Source organism: Mytilus edulis, chromosome 7 (genome assembly GCF_963676685.1).
Source record: "Mytilus edulis chromosome 7, xbMytEdul2.2, whole genome shotgun sequence".
NCBI lineage: Eukaryota > Metazoa > Mollusca > Bivalvia > Mytilida > Mytilidae > Mytilus > Mytilus edulis.
This window is the reverse complement of record NC_092350.1, coordinates 12,984,191-13,003,487: the sequence shown is the minus strand read 5'-3', so window position 1 is coordinate 13,003,487 and position 19,297 is coordinate 12,984,191. Positions and strand designations below refer to the sequence as shown.

The 19,297-nt window shown below is 34.3% G+C and overlaps 2 protein-coding genes across 2 annotated transcripts in view; one reads left to right on the top strand and one right to left on the bottom strand.

Annotated features, from left to right (window-relative positions):
• The window catches only part of LOC139530002 (receptor-type tyrosine-protein phosphatase alpha-like), a 517,312-nt gene that overhangs the window by 118,114 nt on the left and 379,901 nt on the right, over positions 1 to 19,297 (top strand). The gene's annotated exons all lie outside the window — the stretch shown is intronic.
• The window catches only part of LOC139482504 (uncharacterized), an 84,423-nt gene that overhangs the window by 37,261 nt on the left and 27,865 nt on the right, over positions 1 to 19,297 (bottom strand). The window contains exons 9-16 of the mRNA XM_071266419.1: positions 13,738 to 14,058; positions 13,251 to 13,346; positions 12,082 to 12,177; positions 10,641 to 10,955; positions 9,665 to 10,018; positions 7,797 to 8,054; positions 2,131 to 2,466; positions 555 to 896 (exon numbers count right to left, since the gene is read on the bottom strand). Of these exons, the coding sequence (XP_071122520.1) occupies positions 555 to 896; positions 2,131 to 2,466; positions 7,797 to 8,054; positions 9,665 to 10,018; positions 10,641 to 10,955; positions 12,082 to 12,177; positions 13,251 to 13,346; positions 13,738 to 14,058 (2,118 nt within the window). The remainder of the gene's footprint in view (positions 1 to 554; positions 897 to 2,130; positions 2,467 to 7,796; positions 8,055 to 9,664; positions 10,019 to 10,640; positions 10,956 to 12,081; positions 12,178 to 13,250; positions 13,347 to 13,737; positions 14,059 to 19,297) is intronic.

Genomic DNA, 19,297 nt, shown 5'->3' with positions numbered 1-19,297 from the left:
GCGAGAATCCTTTCATTGATACTTCCTGCCTGAAGATAGATAAAGGAAGGTGTGGTGTGAGTGCAAATGAGACAGCTCTCATCCAGATAACAATTTAAAATAGTTAACCATTATAAGTCAATGTACGGCCTTGTACTCCTTTTTCGTTTTTTTTTATTTGTTACCGTTTGTTGCTCAATGTATTAAGAGTTTTGGTTGTCGTTCAAATTTTAACATGCTGTCATAAATCTGTCTTACATTTATATAGTGTAGGCTTTGCACACTGTTTTTAAAACGTGTACGGCTACATTTAATTTCGTACCTCAACGTCAGCTGGTCAATGATTGATTGTTTTTCGCACCTTCTTATTTGTATATGACCATTAGTACATTGTTATTAAATTGGTTTAACCACCAGATGAAACATGAACCGTCAATGTTTACTAACAAATAGAAGCAATATTCACGAATTACTTATAGAATCATTTGACCTTGACGCGTCCTAAAGCAAGGACAAATCATTGTGAAGATTTACAATGCTGTTTCCATTATTCATAAAATCATAATTTTGCTTACATTTTGACCAGCATAAATGCAAAATTGTGTTTCCAGAGTTGTCCATCATGTGTATATTAGCTCCATGACGGCAAAGACTTTCCATTGTATTAAAGTCTCCCCTTTCTGCAGCATGTTTCAAAACCTTGTCTAGATCACTAGAGGATGACGAAGCACCAGTGTCTAATAAATGCTGTATTAACAGACCAATATTTTCGGGTTTTAAATGATAACCATAATGTCGGGTATACATTAAAATACATGTTTCTAAAGGTGAATTGCAAGTCTCGTCTTTTATGTTTACATTTGGTGATGCGCTAAAAATAGTTTCAACCATTTCCTTCAAATTACACGTATCTAAGCCTGGAAAAAAAAAATATATATATGTATATATCTATAAAGAAACACACGTATACACGTATATATAAAAAGTCTATTAATCTATATTATACTACTTTGTGTAATTCTATGACATTTCATAAACTAACTACATTAAATAATCTATATTCAATCTGAAATAATATTTCACTGAAGTAGTTTTTTGTTATACCTGACCATATCCATTATAAACTAAAGTGTAAGAGGAGACAACAAACACATTAATCCTATACCATTACCTAAACTTCGTCTGTTTTGTTCTCTGCCAACGGACGACAATTAGTAAACTTCCCTAACAACAACATTATGTTCCCATTGAACGATAACATAAACAAGAGTTCGATCAGATTAATGTGTAATTATGACTACAATGTACATTTCAAACTTAATGGAGTGGTATTCTTCTCAACTGGCTTTATACTCAATTTGTAGACTTTACAACGCCCCTAACATACTAGTGAATTGGAGATTAACGTTATCGTTTTTGGGTTTTTCTTTTTTGGTGTTTAAAAACTTGAGTTAGCAATGATATGTTCATAATAATTTAACATTTAACTGTTAAAAACAACTTTGAACTTTTTAAATACTAAGGTCTTTCTACCTCAGGAATAGATTACCTTAGCTGTATCTAACAAAACTTTTAGCAATGTTTGGTCCTCAATGCTCTTCCACTTCGTACTTTATTTGGCCTTTTAAACATTCTTTGATTCGAGCGTAACTAATGAGTCTTTTGTAGACGAAACGCTTGTCTGGCGAATATATTAAATTTCATTCCTGATATCTATGATGCGTTAAATTGCATCATACTAGATATCTAAATCATAGGGACCAGTTATTATTAATTTAAGAATTCGGAATAGCCGACAGAAGTTTTCAATCGTTGGCACCAATTTGATTTATCTTTCAGTTTAGACTGTCGTCGAACAAATCTTCCGTGCGCGTTGTCCAAATTATACAGATCGGTCACCGACAATTCTATTTTCACATAAACTTACTTATATATTAACAAGTTATAAAGGCTTAAACATTAGTCATACGAATAAAAACATAATGAACAAATGAAAACAAACTAAATGATTTTGTAGACAGATAATACTGTATTTTACTGTTATCTTAATGGGTTTAAATGTATAACAATTAACAGATGCATGACTTCAACATTAATATACATATATTATACACATGTTTTATTTTGATATGGGTTAGCATGACATTTTACCTGACATTTCTATTAAAGTGTGTATGACAGTCTTCTTTCTTGTTCCGATATGATTTACATCAGCTTTTCGTGCAAGTAACATCTTTACAGATTCATTACATTGCATTCGACAAAAGTAAATGAGCGGAGAATCCTCGTTTTGCTTGGCTAAATTAACCTCTATGTCTGTATCTGTTGACAACAAATCCATACAAACACTTTCAAGTAGTGTTTTATCCAAGTTGTCATGTGTTTTACAGTATTCCCATAACAGGTAAAATAACTTTGCAATGTTCTCATTGTTTGGTGTTTGATGCTGCAGTAAAATCTCAAAAATCTTTAAGCCGTTGTTGCTTTCTGTATATAAGAAGAGGAAGTTATGTTGTACTACCTGGGACATTAAAATTTAATCTGATTCAGTACATTCAATCAAATTTGTATTTACTGCAAGTGCATGTTGTACATCTATTTTAGAGCCTCGGGCACTTGTATTTTTGTCCATCATATATATATGAGTTAACCCTTTTTCAACTGATTATCTTAGTTAGTTCTTATGTTTTACTGTTATACCACTGTCGCAGGTCAGATGGAGGGTTGGGATCCCGCTTACATCTTTAATCCCGCCACATTATCTATATATGAGTCTGTCCCAAGTCAGGAGCCGGTAATTCAGTGGTTATCGTTTGTTTGTGTGTTACATATTTGTTTTTTGTTCATTTTGTTATATGAAAAAGGTCCTAAGTTTTCTCTTTTAAATTGTTTTACATTGTCATTTCGGTGCCTTTTATAGCTGACTATGCGGTATGGGCTTTGTTCATTGTTGAAAAACGTCAGGTGACCTATAGTTGTTAATTTCTGTGTCATTTTGGTCTCTTGTAGAGAGTTGTCTCAATCCTACCACATCTTTTTTATATTCATTATTTTATACAAGTGTTTTAAGCTAATTTTATTACTTATAGGTACCAGCTTGTAGGTCAAAATATTTAGTCCGGAGTATAACAGTTGTTATTCATTTGTCTTTTAATTTGGGACTTTCCTTTTTAAACTTTCCTCAGAGTTCAGTACTTTTGTGATTTAATATTTTTGTTCATAAGCCTATTCCAAATCGGAAAACTTGCCAGAAGTTGTTGTAATATATCATTATGATTTTGTTTTTTTTCTTTCTTGATTTCTTCTTGTTTTTTTAATTTTAAAAGAGTGCCAACAAGTCATGCGTAACCATCTATGCATTGCATCAAAGTCTTTTGGAACTCACTGGTTACCTCATTGTCATTTATTCGTGTTTCGGTTTAATAGTTATTGTGCATATATTTTTCCATACGACTATATATAACGGACCAGCTAGATTTAGTATCTTCCTTTAACAAGAAACACTCCTCGCTTACAACCAAATAACACGTGTAAGATGAAAATATGACTCCAAGAACCACTTGCATATATAAAAAAACATATCTCCTAGTTGATACAATTTTCATATTCTGCATGCGTGTCTTATCATCATTCCTTGATACAGGATTGTTGCTCATTAGGAAGCTATTAAATCACATGTTCAAAGTTCTAGTATTTTTTGAAGTTATCACCACCGTTTTTCATACATCAGACATATTTGGTTTATTGGTGATGGAAATACGTACAACGAAAGTAACAACCACAAGGCAAGTTATAACAGGTTAGTCCATAAAAGTAATCAAAACTAAAAGATACGAATTGCTAGGAAAATGATTCCACTTTGTATGGTATTTATTTATATTTCTGTTATATCGACACAATTGCGTGAGCAACCTATCAGTTACCATATGTATATTTATTAATGACTAGGGTCTAGCAGCCTTGAAACTATAACCATAGACCACACATATACAACACAACTGGCTTAATCCATCAAACAAACATACTTATAAAGTTTAAATCTAACAAGACACAAATAATTGATTGATAAGTTGTTGATTTCTTTACGCTGCATTAGCTTGACGCCAATTAAAACTTGATAGTTAATTTTGATAATGCCTTCAACAATATAGATTTTGTAGATGATACTTTTTTGACAAAGAGGCCGATAAAAAAGGTTTTTGTATGTGATAGAACATATACATACCATAAAGATAGTAGTATACACTTTCTCGATAAAATACACTTTGAGTAAATTTAATATAAGAGTAAACAAAAAGGAAACAACACTGTAAAAAAGGACCCATCTGCACTCGAAAAGCTTTTGGTAAAAACCCAATAGCTGGATGAATAAATACCCTTTCATGTGAAAAATCATACGACCAAAATAAAAAATAATATCATAAAGTCAAAAACATAAAACCAAATTACTTTAATTTATATTTTGCGAGTAGAAGAATAGCGCGAATATAAATCGTCGAGAACGTGTTAAACTTAAATTGTTCTTATTTGTTAAAATATCTTCCCTAATTTTTGTGCTATTTTCACATTTCCTGAACGGTGTGAAAAAATATTAAACCTCACTATTGAAAAATCTGTTCTCGGCAAATGATTAGTTGAAATTTTATTGTAGCGTTTAATTTTCTTGTTTTCCTCTGAATTTTCCTATTGTAACGTCATGAAAAAAGGCGATCATGACTGATGACGTCACATCAAAAGTACACAATATTCCTCAAATCTTTAAAAAGGAAGAATAAAAATCACAAGAGAAACAGGTTCCACCGCTTTAACTCGCGTATTACGATATTTCTCCACTCTCAACAGTAAAATGTTAGTTTAATATTTTAAAAGATCGGCAAGCCTCGCGCTTTAAATATTAAAATTTAACTGTCACGAGTGGTGAAATATCGTAATACACTTATTGCAGATGTTGAATCTATATATATATATTGTATTACAGCTCAAGTTGCAAGGGCATGTCAAACAAGGAGTGAAATAAAAGAGTCCATTTTTTCTGAATTTTTTTTTTGCTCAATTATTTACCTTTGATTAAAAAAATAATTCTGTATTGAATCATACATAAAGATTTGAAAAATATCTTGCAACTTATTAGGATATCAAATCCAGAACAGTGCAAGGATATTATGTTTACTGGAAGTGATGCGGCCTAGTAAAAACAACAAACAAAAAGTAGAAAAAAATAGTTTTGACTTGAGGGTTACATTACTTTTATTCTTGGAGGCAAGACCCTTATTTTTCTCTCGACTAAATACACGGTGGGTATGGTTGTCCTACGAGAGAACGTTATGTGCTGGTGATTCGGTCCTGACGGGTGCTGGTGATCAATGAAAAAATGAAAACAAAGACGAAAATGATGATTTTTGACGTTTTCACTCATAAAAAATGGAAGAAAACAGTTGAGATTTTTCAATTTTGTTTCTTATGGGTTCATCTGTAAACCTTGAAAAAGTTGACCCTCTAAACTGTTTCAGTAAGCGTAACACAAAAATGCTCATTGTCTGAAAATCTCGAACTGAAAAAATAAAACAAAAATGCTCATAGAGTCCGCTTTCTATACCGTAATCCACACGACAAAACTTTTTTGTGAAAAAACATTGCAATTTATTAAAATTTAGCATTAGCACAAAACCTAAAAGCTTAGTGATATTACCAATATTAAAATAAAAGTGTATTTTAGTTGGGTATTTTTTCCATTTACTCATTTTCAATTATAATTAAGGCACATTTGATTTTTATTCATAAAAATATTTAAATATAGAAAAGTAGGACACATTGTTTACTTCCTCCCCGTAATTCTTTATCAAAAATATTTATTAATTTTGGAATTTTGAAATGAAAAAGCTAAGAAATCTCAGTTTTGTTAGTGTTCCCTAGCTTATCTCGTCTTCATTCTCTGACATATTCTAGTCTGCCCTTTCATGAAATATTTTTTTTTAGTGTTCTATCAAACTTTCGAAAAAAATACCTGATAACCGTTCAGACAAAAAAAATATACGGATACAGCAAGTGATTCTTAATAGCTATAAGATACATTTTCCTTTTAAAATACAACTTTTAAATCTTACGGGAAACTATTCCAAGCTTAAAACTTTCACTGTTACCTCGCTCTAACTTATCCCCCATCCCCCCCCCCCCCCCAAAAAAAAAAAACACCAACCAAACAAAAACAAACCCGCAATACTATTGTCATTCTTATTAGTCAGCACTCAATTGTTCACAAACAAATGTGTTTTAAGCTGCTAAAGACATATGATTCAAACGCTCAGAAAGTCCTTTGTTCTATATTTTTGCTCTCCATTTTTATGCAAAACCTTTTACATTTTCATTTTATGGGTTATTGTTGAAGGTCGTACAATGACGTATGGTTGTTAACACATACTTCCTTTTGTTTCTTATGGGAATTTGAACATTGACAACAAACATACCACATCATCTACTTTATATAAGTATTGTATAAATTACAATGTATATTGGTGATCTTGCAAAATGATCGTAATCCCGAAAATCGTAAACATTTTTTCTTATCTTAAAAGGGGGCAAGAATAGTTCCATTAACAGGCCAATAAATAAGATTACAGTTAATTAAAAAAAAAATAATAACAGTAAACAGATTCACAACAATGTCAATTTCAAGAAAGCAGACAACAGTTAATGAGTCAATAACAGTACAGTATCAATGATCTTAAAAATATATGCCACTTTTAACTAAAATATAAAGGCACAGAACCAGGACATATGAGCACAGAACCAGGACCGTTTTTCTTATCACCAGCACAGCGTCAGGACAATTCCGTTTAACGAACTTGCACGACTTTTGCAATATAATATTGTTGTAATATACTTTGCATGGTACTTATGACGCCTCAGAGAAAAATTAAGCAACAAAACAGTCGTTTTATTGCCGTTCTGATACAATGTAAACAAACCCACCAGCACAGAATCAGGACCCACCAGCACCTGACAGGACCAAATCACCAGCACAGAACGTTCTCTTGCAGGACAACATACCCACCGTGAAATAACATTTTTTATTACTACATACATGTTATGAGCATGATATATGGTCTATGTACACATGATGTAGCATTATTTTATTTTATTTTCAAAGATCAGTTGTTTTGAATGTAATCAGATGGATCAGTCAATAACAAAACTGCAACGTTTAGTAGATTTTAGAATCGCGAATTTAAATTGCCGTGAAAATGGTAAGTAAGTGCTTAACCCGAAATGAAGCATCACCGAAAATAAGTTGGCTTACAGAACATGCTCATGTTAAACTGTAATACAAAAACTAATTTAATAACTTTATTTTCCTAAATATAACTCAAGAACATCTTGTGGTATTTGGGAAGTAAACACTTTTTATTTATTAGGTTTTAGTACTTTCCGATGAACCTTTTTCTGAAAACAATCTTTTTTGGAAAAGGACGTTTCATTATTTGACAAAACCCTTTGCTCAGACAATTTGTAGGATTTAAGTATTTCTCTTCCGTCCGCTTTTTTCCAGTTTAAAAGGAACGTAAAATAATATTTCCAAAATCAAATTGCTATTTCTAAATTAGGCAAACAATGGTAAACAGAATAATGTTCACCATTTAATGGTTCAATAAATGATGTAAGAATGAAAAGTTAGCAATTTGAAAACATTTATGGGATGCAAATCAATCTACTTTTTAATTGCAAATTATTATGTCATATTGCTTTTGCAGACATCAATGTATCCAATATTTGTGTTGAACAGTTGTAGTTTGTTCAGCTAGCTAGTTACATATATTCACCTGATTTCATGGACTTTTCAAATGCATTTAGATTATCCAGGCCTCTATGACAAAGATTTGGTTTTGCTGTGAGAAGGACTAGCATTGCTTCAATATCTTCATATTGTATGCTTAGCAGTAAAGGTGAATCATGTCCATCCTCGTCCATGTTTACATGTGCTCCATTCGATAACAGCAAGTGAATAATTTTTAATCTCTGTTTTTCAAACACCCTTTTATCGCCCTTTCTTTCTACATAGTCTGATCTCAATATTTGATCTAGATAAAAAAAAAAAGAGCAAAATGTCGTAAAGATTTTGAATTTGACTCAATTTGAAATTAAATATGAAAACATATATTTATAAATACGAAGATGTGGTATGATTAACGCTAGTGATACAAATCTCCACAAGAGTCCAAATGACACGGTAATTAACAACTATAGATCACCACCCGGCATATAATGTAGAGTACTCAGAGTTACAAACAGATAGTACAAAGACTAAAATAGCAATCATTACACATCCAATATCCAAGAGTTTAAGTGTGAATACTTCATTAACAGTCAGAAAAGAACACGACCTTATGAAATTCCAAGGTATAGGCACATTGTATTTATCAATTCAAAGACTTCTGTAGAAGCTTGTGTCTCGGGTGTAGAATGATCATCTCAATCTGTATACAGTTCTCGCTTTATTGGTTATCGCAGCAGTATTTTTTTCAAACCAAACACTAAAATGATTAATGTCAGCAAAATTGTTGCACCTGTCATGGCGGCGTCCATGAACAGTCCTAGCTAAAAAAAAAAGAGTAATGTATCAGACGGTAAAATATTTACTACACACTTTTTCTAAAATATCCGGTACTGAAAACAGCGGTGCCCTTATTCATTGCGGGCTTAGGTCGCTACAGCACATTTAGTCCTTTACACCATTCGCGAGTTATGTGAAAGAAAATACCTTCATCTTGAATGGTGTTCTTATCTATTTGTTCCGCCATCGTTAGCAGCTGCGATGGTGAAATATACATTATTCAATTGTTACGTTTTATGTGATTCTTTTGCATAGAAAATTATACAATTTCAAGATCTACCATAAATTTAGAAAAAAAACAAAAATCTGTTGTCGGTTTGATTTGTTTGACGTTTGAAAAATCACATTTGCCACCAATTAGGATCCTGCCACATATTTGGAACCCGCCATATATTTGAGTTCATTATTTGGTATAAGTATTGAATGATTGACTGAAAGAACGATATAGACTAAGGAATATTTTGCATACTTCAAACGATCATGATAGGTATACATAATAATATTCTATGCTTGATTTGGTGAGAAAAAAAATATCTCCCAGCTTATTAATAGTAAAATTTTGATCTTACGACATTATCACAAACAACGAGATGTAAGAAACTTAAAATCTCAGTTTTATAGATTAAAACCGCAAAAATAGTAGCACAAAAGGAATATAGATAAACAACTTGCCTCACTCAAAGAAAGTATAGGACTAAGTGATTAATGATGTACAAATGTAAACCTTTGAGGTACAAAATATTACTATAATAATTTTTTTCTTATCTGATTTTTGGGTTTCAATGACTGTAAACTATTAATTGACGAAAAAGAAAAAAATCATATATTATCACATCTAAGGTCTGTTTGATTTCATGTTATTTATATACAATAACGACCAGGTGACCAGTATCTGCAAACTAAATAAATACAAAAAATCCCAATCAAAAATTTATATTTTACATGGAAAGAATTTTGGTAAACTGATTTCACACAATTTTGTTTGATATTCTTGTAATGACCTTATTATCAACCAACAGAAGAACCCTCATTTTGACGTGATTTTCAGTCAAATTTAAATAAACAAAATTTGCTCACCTGTTCCAGAGAAATATTTATGTAATGCCGTTTTGCCTTCTTTTCCTATATGATCTGGATTTGCACCGGACTCTAATAATTGATTTACACATTCAATAAGGGAATTTTCAACAGCCACCATCAATGGAGAATCCTCGCCCTCTAGTTGTGAATTAGGGCACGCGCCTTTTTCTAGTAATGTTGATATCATCTTCTTTCTATCATAATCACGTCCTTGAAGGTAGAACTTATTGAAACCTGGTATGTTCATACCCGCTATCAAAGGTAATGATAGGGGAATATTTCCGTGTCTATCTTTCAAACTAACTGATGCTCCAGATTCAAGGAGAATTTTGACAGTTTCTATTGTTTTATCTAAAAAATAGTCCATACATAATTGATTCAACATAAACGGGTTGTTTCCCTAACTTATATTACGGATTAAGGTATAGAAACAAATACACTCTACAGTCATAATTTTATTTGAGCCTATACGACAGTTGTTAAGCAGTGTCATATGTCATAATGATGAGGCAACATACATATATATATATATATCTATATCAAAAAAGGAAGCTGTGATATGATTGCCTATGAGATATTTCTCTACATCAATTGTAAAATAAAAAAAAGACAATATCAGTATTCCGCTATTCAAGAGGTAAATGGATTTATGGAAACAAATCTAAGTGACAAACTACCGACGAAAACACCTCAACTATAAGAGGCAAACAATGGAACAACAGAAACACTAAATTGCTACAACAATAAACGTCAACATACATAGAAAAAAATAAAATCACTAAAAACTCCGGAGAAAATTCCAAAAGAGAAAGACCCTAATCAGATGGCCAAATCAAAAGCACAAAAACTTCAAACGGCGTTGAATAAAATTGGCCGATAAAATAGCAAAACGCTTCAGAAGTTCTAGGTTATATGATTCAGTTGATAATAATAGTTTTGAATTGATTAAGTGATATAAGTTGCTAGTACATACCGTCGACACTTTTACTAAAAGCTCTGAGGGACGCAATAAGCGCAGTGTCACCATTACGATTAGTTTTGTCAACCAATGCCCCGGATTCCAGTAACATATTTAATGCCTTCTGTCTATTTTGTTGAGCGGCTGAAATCAAAGGCACCTCTTCACCCCTGTTTGGATCTGCTCCATTCTCAATGAAAAGTCGTAATATCGTATTTACCAATCTTGTGTTATGTACCTTGAGCAGATTATATAATGGTGATTCCCCATCTTTTGACACGAAATTGACGTCTGCTCCAGCACTTAAAAGTTGAGTAATAACAGTACAAACTACAAAAAGTAATAATAATATCATACAAATTCAATATATTTTGCGTTTTATTTTAAGTTACGTTAATGTGAACAGCAATTTTTTTAAACTTCTGACTTACTTTTGCATTCTGTTGATCATGTAAACCGATTCACCACACTTACGTTTTTCGAATTGAAACTGGTTGTTAGTAGACAACAAACAAATTCCAAGATAAACAAAGTTTCATCATTGTGTAGGTCATGGACAAATTAGACCACATTGTTTCTTTCAATTTATTTTAGATGACGGACAATGTTAAGCATAAAATCAAACAAAAACTAGCGGATATTATCAAATGGAATGTAATAACTTGACAGAATCGAGTTTCATCGCACCAATGTAATTGTTTTTTCCGATTATATTTACTATTACACACAACTCATTATTGTATAAATATTGAATATCAACATCATGGGTAAACAAAAAGAACTTTTTTTTCTAATTCTGTTTACAAAATAAACGAACAAAATTCACTCACGACTCTATATAAAACACTAAAAATATCGACAACATATAGCATATTGGACTAAATTACAAAATTACAAAATTAACCGGTTTTGTGATATGTCTTCCGATTATTAGAGCAAAATTTTGCCACCGTCGTGTTTCCCGTGTAAGTAAAGCTTGATAATACATCTGATTCGCATAAGGGTTTAAAGAGACAGCAGCTATATATTTAATGATAATTTAAAGAAAACATATGTCCAAGAATGTGACCTACCAAATTAGACTATTAACTGGGTTTGCAAAAACATGAAAAACACGACGGTTGCCACAGGAGATCACCCCCGATTTTTGGATTGTTTTGTTGCTTTGTCTTAAGTTATTTTTTGATGTGTCTTGTATACTATTTTTTCTCTGTTTTTTAAGCTATGGTGTTGTTCGTTCATTTTATATGTATGAAATTGAATGTCCCTTTGGTATCTGTCGAGTCTCTTAGATAACTTCAGATTTTTAATCAGGTGTATCATAGAACCCTAACATTTCGTTTGATATAAATCAAATCTTGTATTTGCAGCCAAGATTCAACTGACACCAGATAAACTCATAATGTTATATTACGTAATGACCACTACTGATGGACGATAATATTGCGTGTCTCACCTGTTATTCGATTTTTTACCCAAATCTTTGACGGGGAACCATAGCATTCATCTGAAAAGTCTTCAACGTCAAAGCTGGTATCTGTTGTAGTTTTATCTGAATTGAAAAAGCTTTATGTAGCAACAACTTTAAGGATAACTTCGAAATGTGTGTGAAGATAAGTCTATTTCAGAATCTTTGTTTTAATTGCTGAATGTTGTCTATAGCAATGAAATAAAAATCTGTATGTATAAAAATAGTACAGTACAAATAGCTGCATTTTTTTTTATATTTACGTTCAAAGTATGCTTAAGCACAATATGTGCGCTGATCATTAAATAAATGAAATAGGAAACGTTGATAAGAGTTTCGTGCTTTGGGAAGTGAACACCGATTCCAACAACAAATAAACAGACAAGAAAACATCAATAGTCTGGTCGATTTGGTTGACATCATATTTGGTTAGTTAAGTGGACTGGTATTTCAATGAACAGTTGCTATTTTAATTGTGCCTAACTAAAAGCCGATTTGATTTTATATTCATATGAAGCAGAATTCAGTAAGAACCTTGGTCAATACAAACAGAAAATGCATATTACAAAGGTTCAAAATTTCACCTTACTACATATTGATGGTGTCCAATCACTCAATATCAACATTTTGGTGAAATCTTGCGTCTGGAAGATGCACTAGTATATGATTTTGTTATTCAGAAACTGTTGCAAAAAAGGCACCCACGACCGAAACCGAGAATCAAAATATCGAAAGTAGTTTACATGTTTGAATAAACTACAAACTTTTAAAATAATCCAAAGCTCTATCTAGTCTTCCGATTAGATAACAATTTTAAAACTATTTCAGGCAATACAAATACACAACTATCAGGTACCATGGTTTCATTCTTTAAATAGTAAAAACGTGACAAATATCTTCGGACGAGTTATTTACCCTAAAATATAAAATAAATGTTTAAACATGATTTATGTTAAATGACAGCATCTGTGTGTCTGTTATTTAATTTTTTTTTTTTTTTGGATAACTTGAGGCCCAAATTTGGACAGTTTGTTTGATACCAAACCTTTCTATTAGTGTTAGCCTAGATACACAACAAATCTATATCAGCTGGTAATAACGTTCCGTTAAATGTCATAATTGCCACTCTCGCTTGACCATTATATTGCTTGTCTCACCTTTTATTCGATTTCTTACTAATGTCCGTGCAAAAAAATCATATTCCTCGTCTGAAGAGTCTTCATCTTCAAATCTATTGTCCGTTTTAGATTCAGCTGTTGTAAAAACAAAATTCATTTATTAACTACTTTGAAGAAAGACAATCTTACATAAAACCAAAATTCACTTAGAAAGGCCTATTTCTTTGTTTTGTATGATGATCTTAATTTTTTTTGTTATCAATTGCAATGAAATCAAAATGTTTATTATTCTTGCACATTTTTTATTATTCAAATAATTATTATGAAACAGAGTTCATACAGAACCACTATCAAAAATAAAACGAAATGCATATTGCGAAATTCTGTTATTCAACTGTATTTATATTGATAATGACGTATCAATAAAAAAGACACATTTCACTAAATGATTTAAAGAAAGTGTTTTAACCGTTATTCGTAATGAAGGTACCCTCATTACTACTATCTTATACTGTTTTAAGCGTACCTTTTCCAAGTAAAATTTGAAGAGCTGTTGTTCCGTTTTTTCCAATGTGATTACAATTGGATTTTGCATTCAAAAGGCAAGGAAGTAAGCTAAACAGATTCAACAATAGAGCCTCGATTAACGCTGAATTATATCCTTCCCTTGTAATATTTGGATCAGCACCAATTTCAAGCAGGAACGAAACATTCTCTAAAGACACTTTTTGTCTTCCTCTTTTGATGAAGCGAATCAACGCAGTTTCTCCTGTATCATTAATCATGTTGATGTCAGCTCCATGTTTAATGAGCAATGATACTACCTTCTTGTCGAATGTCGAACTGTCTGTAATGGAATTGTACAAATAAATATAAAGCCTATACACAGATTCATGCATATATACATATACGTATATTTATTTACAGTGATTGTATGCTTCTAAAAATAGATTAGCATCCTGTAATTATACTGAAGAGATGAGTAGATAATCATTTCTGTACACTAAAAATAAATACTTCCTGTATTGTATCAGAGATCCTTGTTTAATTCCTACAAGAAGGTAACACTTTTCGAAACGAACAATTTTTTATAAGCTAGAGTTAGAGGAGGGGATGAGGTCTCTGCGCAATGCTAGGAGCGTTGTCGTAGAAGTTAGAATAAACTAGAGGCTCTCATGAGCCTGTATCGCTAACCTGATTCTACTTGGGTTTTTGAAATCATATAAAAAAATATAAAATTTGACTAAAAGTACCAAATCTTGGCCAGCACCTCATAAGGAAAGGTACATTCATGCTGTTTGATTTCATTCAATTCAGTGGTTCTTTAGACGAAGACTTTTGTATGCATTTCCCATAGGGTCCTATGTTAAACTAAGTCCCCCCACTGGCGGCTATCTTGGATGTTGCAATGACAACAAAGTAACAACACTTGGTCAGCATCTCATTAGGAACATTCATGCTATGTTTGTTTCCATTCCATTCAGTGGTTCACTTAAATAAGACATATGTATGTATTTCCCATAGGGTCCTATGTTAAACTAAGTCCCCCGCTGGCGGCGATCTTGGATGATGGATCGGCTACAAAGTACCAACACTTGGCCAGCACCTCATAAGGAAAGGAACATTCATGCTATGTTTGATTTCATTCAATTGAGTGGTTCTTTAGACGAAGACTTTTGTATGCATTTCCCATAGGGTCCTATGTTAAACTAAGTCCCCCCACTGTCGGCTATTTTGGATGTTGCAATGACAACAAAGTAAAAACACTTGGTCAGCATCTCATTAGGAACATTCATGCTATGTTTGTTTCCATTCCATTCAGTGGTTCACTAAAATAAGACATTTGTATGTATTTCCCATAGGGTCCTATGTTAAACTAAGTCCCCCGCTGGCGGCGATCTTGGATGATGGATCGGCTACAAAGTACCAACACTTGGCCAGCACCTCATAAGGAAAGGAACATTCATGCTATGTTTGATTTCATTCAATTGAGTGGTTCTTTAGACGAAGACTTTTGTATGCATTTCCCATAGGGTCCTATGTTAAACTAAGTCTCCCCACTGTCGGCTATCTTGGATGTTGCAATGACAACAAAGTAACAACACTTGGTCAGCATCTCATTAGAAACATTCATGCTATGTTTGTTTCCATTCCATTCAGTGGTTCACTAAAATAAGACATTTGTATGTATTTCCCATAGGGTCCTATGTTAAACTAAGTCCCCCGCTGGCGGCCATCTTGGATGATTGATCGGCTACAAAGTAACAACACTTGGTCAGCACCTGATTAGAAACATTCATGCCATGTTTGGTTTCATTCCATTCTGTGGTTCTCTAAAAGAAGACATTTGTATGTATTTCCCATAGGGTCCTATGTTAAACTTAGTCCCCCGCTGGCGGCCATCTTGAATGATGGATCGGCTACAAAGTAACAACACTTGGTCAGCACCTCATAAGGAACATTCATGCCACGTTTCGTTTGATTCCATTCAGTGGTTCTCTAAAAGAAGGTATTTGTATGCATTTCCCATAGGGTCCTATGTTAAACTAAGTCACCCGCTGGCGGCCATCTTGGATGATGGATCGGCTACAAAGTAACAACACTTGGTCAACACCTCATAAGGAACATTCATGCCATGTTTGGTTTCATTCTATTCAGTGGTTCTCTAAAAGAAGTCATTTGTATGCATTTCCCATAGGGTCCTATGTTAAACTAAGTCCCCTGCTGGCGGCCATCTTGGATGATGGATCTGCTACAAAGTAACAACACTTGGTCAGCACCTCATAAGGAACATTCATGCAATTTTTAGTTTTATTCCATTCAGTGGTTCTCTAAAAGAAGTCATTTGTATGCATTTCCAATAGGGTCCTATGTTAAACTAAGTCTCTGCTGGAGGCCATCTTAAATAATGGATCGGCTACAAAGTAACAACACTTGGTCAGCACCACATTAGGAACATTCATGCCATGTTTGATTTCATTCCATTCAGTGGTTCTCTAAAAGAAGTCATTTGTATGCATTTCCCATAGGGTCCTATGTTAAACTAAGTCCCATGCTGGCGGCCATCTTGGATGATGGATGGGCTACAAAGAAACAACACATGGTCAGCACGGCATAAGGAACATTCATGCAATGTTTGGTTTCATTCCATTCAGTTGTTCTCTAAAAGAAGTCATTTGTATGCATTTCCCATAGGGTCCTATGTTAAACTAAGTCCCCTGCTGGCGTCCATCTTGGATAATGGATCGGCTACAAAGTAACAACACTTGGTCAGCACCACATTAGGAACATTCATGCCATGTTTGATTTCATTCTATTCAGTGGTTCTCTAAAAGAAGTCATTTGTATGCATTTCCCATAGGGTCCTATGTTAAACTAAGTCCCCCGCTGGCGGCCATCTTGGATGATGGATTGGCTACAAAGTAACAACACTTGGTCAGCACTCCATAAGGAACATTCATGCTATGTTTGGTTTCATTCCATTTAGTGGTTCTCTAGAAGAAGTCATGTGTATGCATTTCCCATAGGGTCGTATGTTAAACTAAGTCCCCCGTTGGCGGCCATCTTGGATGATAGATCGGCTACAAAGTAACAACACTTGGCCAGCACTCCATAAGGAACATTCATGCTATGTTTGGTTTCATTCCATTTAGTGGTTCTCTAGAAGAAGTCATTTGTATGCATTTCCCATAGGGTCCTATGTTAAACTAAGTCCCCCGCTGGCGGCCATCTTGGATGATGGATCGGCTACAAAGTAACAACACTTGGTCAGCACCCCATAAGGAACATTCATGCTATCTTTGGTTTTATTCCATTCTGTGGTTCTCTAAAAGAAGACATTTGTATGTATTTCCCATAGGGTCCTATGTTAAACTTAGTCCCCCGCTGGCGGCCATCTTGAATGATGGATCGGCTACAAAGTAACAACACTTGGTCAGCACCTCATAAGGAACATTCATGCCACGTTTCGTTTGATTCCATTCAGTGGTTCTCTAAAAGAAGGTATTTGTATGCATTTCCCATAGGGTCCTATGTTAAACTAAGTCACCCGCTGGCGGCCATCTTGGATGATGGATCGGCTACAAAGTAACAACACTTGGTCAACACCTCATAAGGAACATTCATGCCATGTTTGGTTTCATTCTATTCAGTGGTTCTCTAAAAGAAGTCATTTGTATGCATTTCCCATAGGGTCCTATGTTAAACTAAGTCCCCTGCTGGCGGCCATCTTGGATGATGGATCTGCTACAAAGTAACAACACTTGGTCAGCACCTCATAAGGAACATTCATGCAATGTTTAGTTTTATTCCATTCAGTGGTTCTCTAAAAGAAGTCATTTGTATGCATTTCCAATAGGGTCCTATGTTAAACTAAGTCTCTGCTGGAGGCCATCTTAAATAATGGATCGGCTACAAAGTAACAACACTTGGTCAGCACCACATTAGGAACATTCATGCCATGTTTGATTTCATTCCATTCAGTGGTTCTCTAAAAGAAGTCATTTGTATGCATTTCCCATAGGGTCCTATGTTAAACTAAGTCCCATGCTGGCGGCCATCTTGGATGATGGATGGGCTACAAAGAAACAACACATGGTCAGCACGGCATAAGGAACATTCATGCAATGTTTGGTTTCATTCCATTCAGTTGTTCTCTAAAAGAAGTCATTTGTATGCATTTCCCATAGGGTCCTATGTTAAACTAAGTCCCCTGCTGGCGTCCATCTTGGATAATGGATCGGCTACAAAGTAACAACACTTGGTCAGCACCACATTAGGAACATTCATGCCATGTTTGATTTCATTCTATTCAGTGGTTCTCTAAAAGAAGTCATTTGTATGCATTTCCCATAGGGTCCTATGTTAAACTAAGTCCCCCGCTGGCGGCCATCTTGGATGATGGATTGGCTACAAAGTAACAACACTTGGTCAGCACTCCATAAGGAACATTCATGCTATGTTTGGTTTCATTCCATTTAGTGGTTCTCTAGAAGAAGTCATGTGTATGCATTTCCCATAGGGTCGTATGTTAAACTAAGTCCCCCGTTGGCGGCCATCTTGGATGATGGATCGGCTACAAAGTAACAACACTTGGCCAGCACTCCATAAGGAACATTCATGCTATGTTTGGTTTCATTCCATTTAGTGGTTCTCTAGAAGAAGTCATTTGTATGCATTTCCCATAGGGTCCTATGTTAAACTAAGTCCCCCGCTGGCGGCCATCTTGGATGATGGATCGGCTACAAAGTAACAACACTTGGTCAGCACCCCATAAGGAACATTCATGCTATCTTTGGTTTTATTCCATTCAGTGGTTCTCTAAAAGAAGTCATTTGTATGCATTTCCCATAGGGTCCTATGTTAAACTAAGTTCCCAGCTGGCGGCCATCTTGGATGATGGATCGGCAACAAAGTAACAACACTTGGTCAGCACCTCATAAGGAACATTCATGCCATGTTTGGTTCCATTCCATTCAGTGGTTCTCTAAAAGAAGTCATTTGTATGCATTTCCCATATGGTCCTATGTTAAACTAAGTCCCCCCGCTGGCGGCCATCTTGGATGATGGATCGGCAACAAAGTAACAACACTTGGTCAGCACCTCATAAGGAACATTCATGCCATGTTTAGTTTCATTCAATTCAGTGGTTCTCTAAAAGAAGTCATTTGTATGCATTTCCCATAGGGTCCTATGTTAAACTAAGTCCCCTGCTGGCGGCCATCTTGGATGATGGATCGGCTACAAAGTAACAACACTTGGTCAGCACCCCATAAGGAACATTCATGCTATGTTTGGTTTTATTCCATTCAGTGGTTCTCTAAAAGAAGTCATTTGTATGCATTTCCCATAGGGTCCTATGTTAAACTAAGTCCCCGGCTAGCAGCCATCTTGGATGATGGATCGGCAACAAAGTAACAACACTTGGTCAGTACTTCATAAGGAACATTCATGCCATGTTTGGTTTCATTCCATTCAGTGGTTCTCTAAAAGAAGTCATTTGTATGCATTTCCCATAGGGTCCTATGTTAAACTAAGTCCCCCGCTGGCGGCCATCTTGGATGATGGATCGGCTACAAAGTAACAAC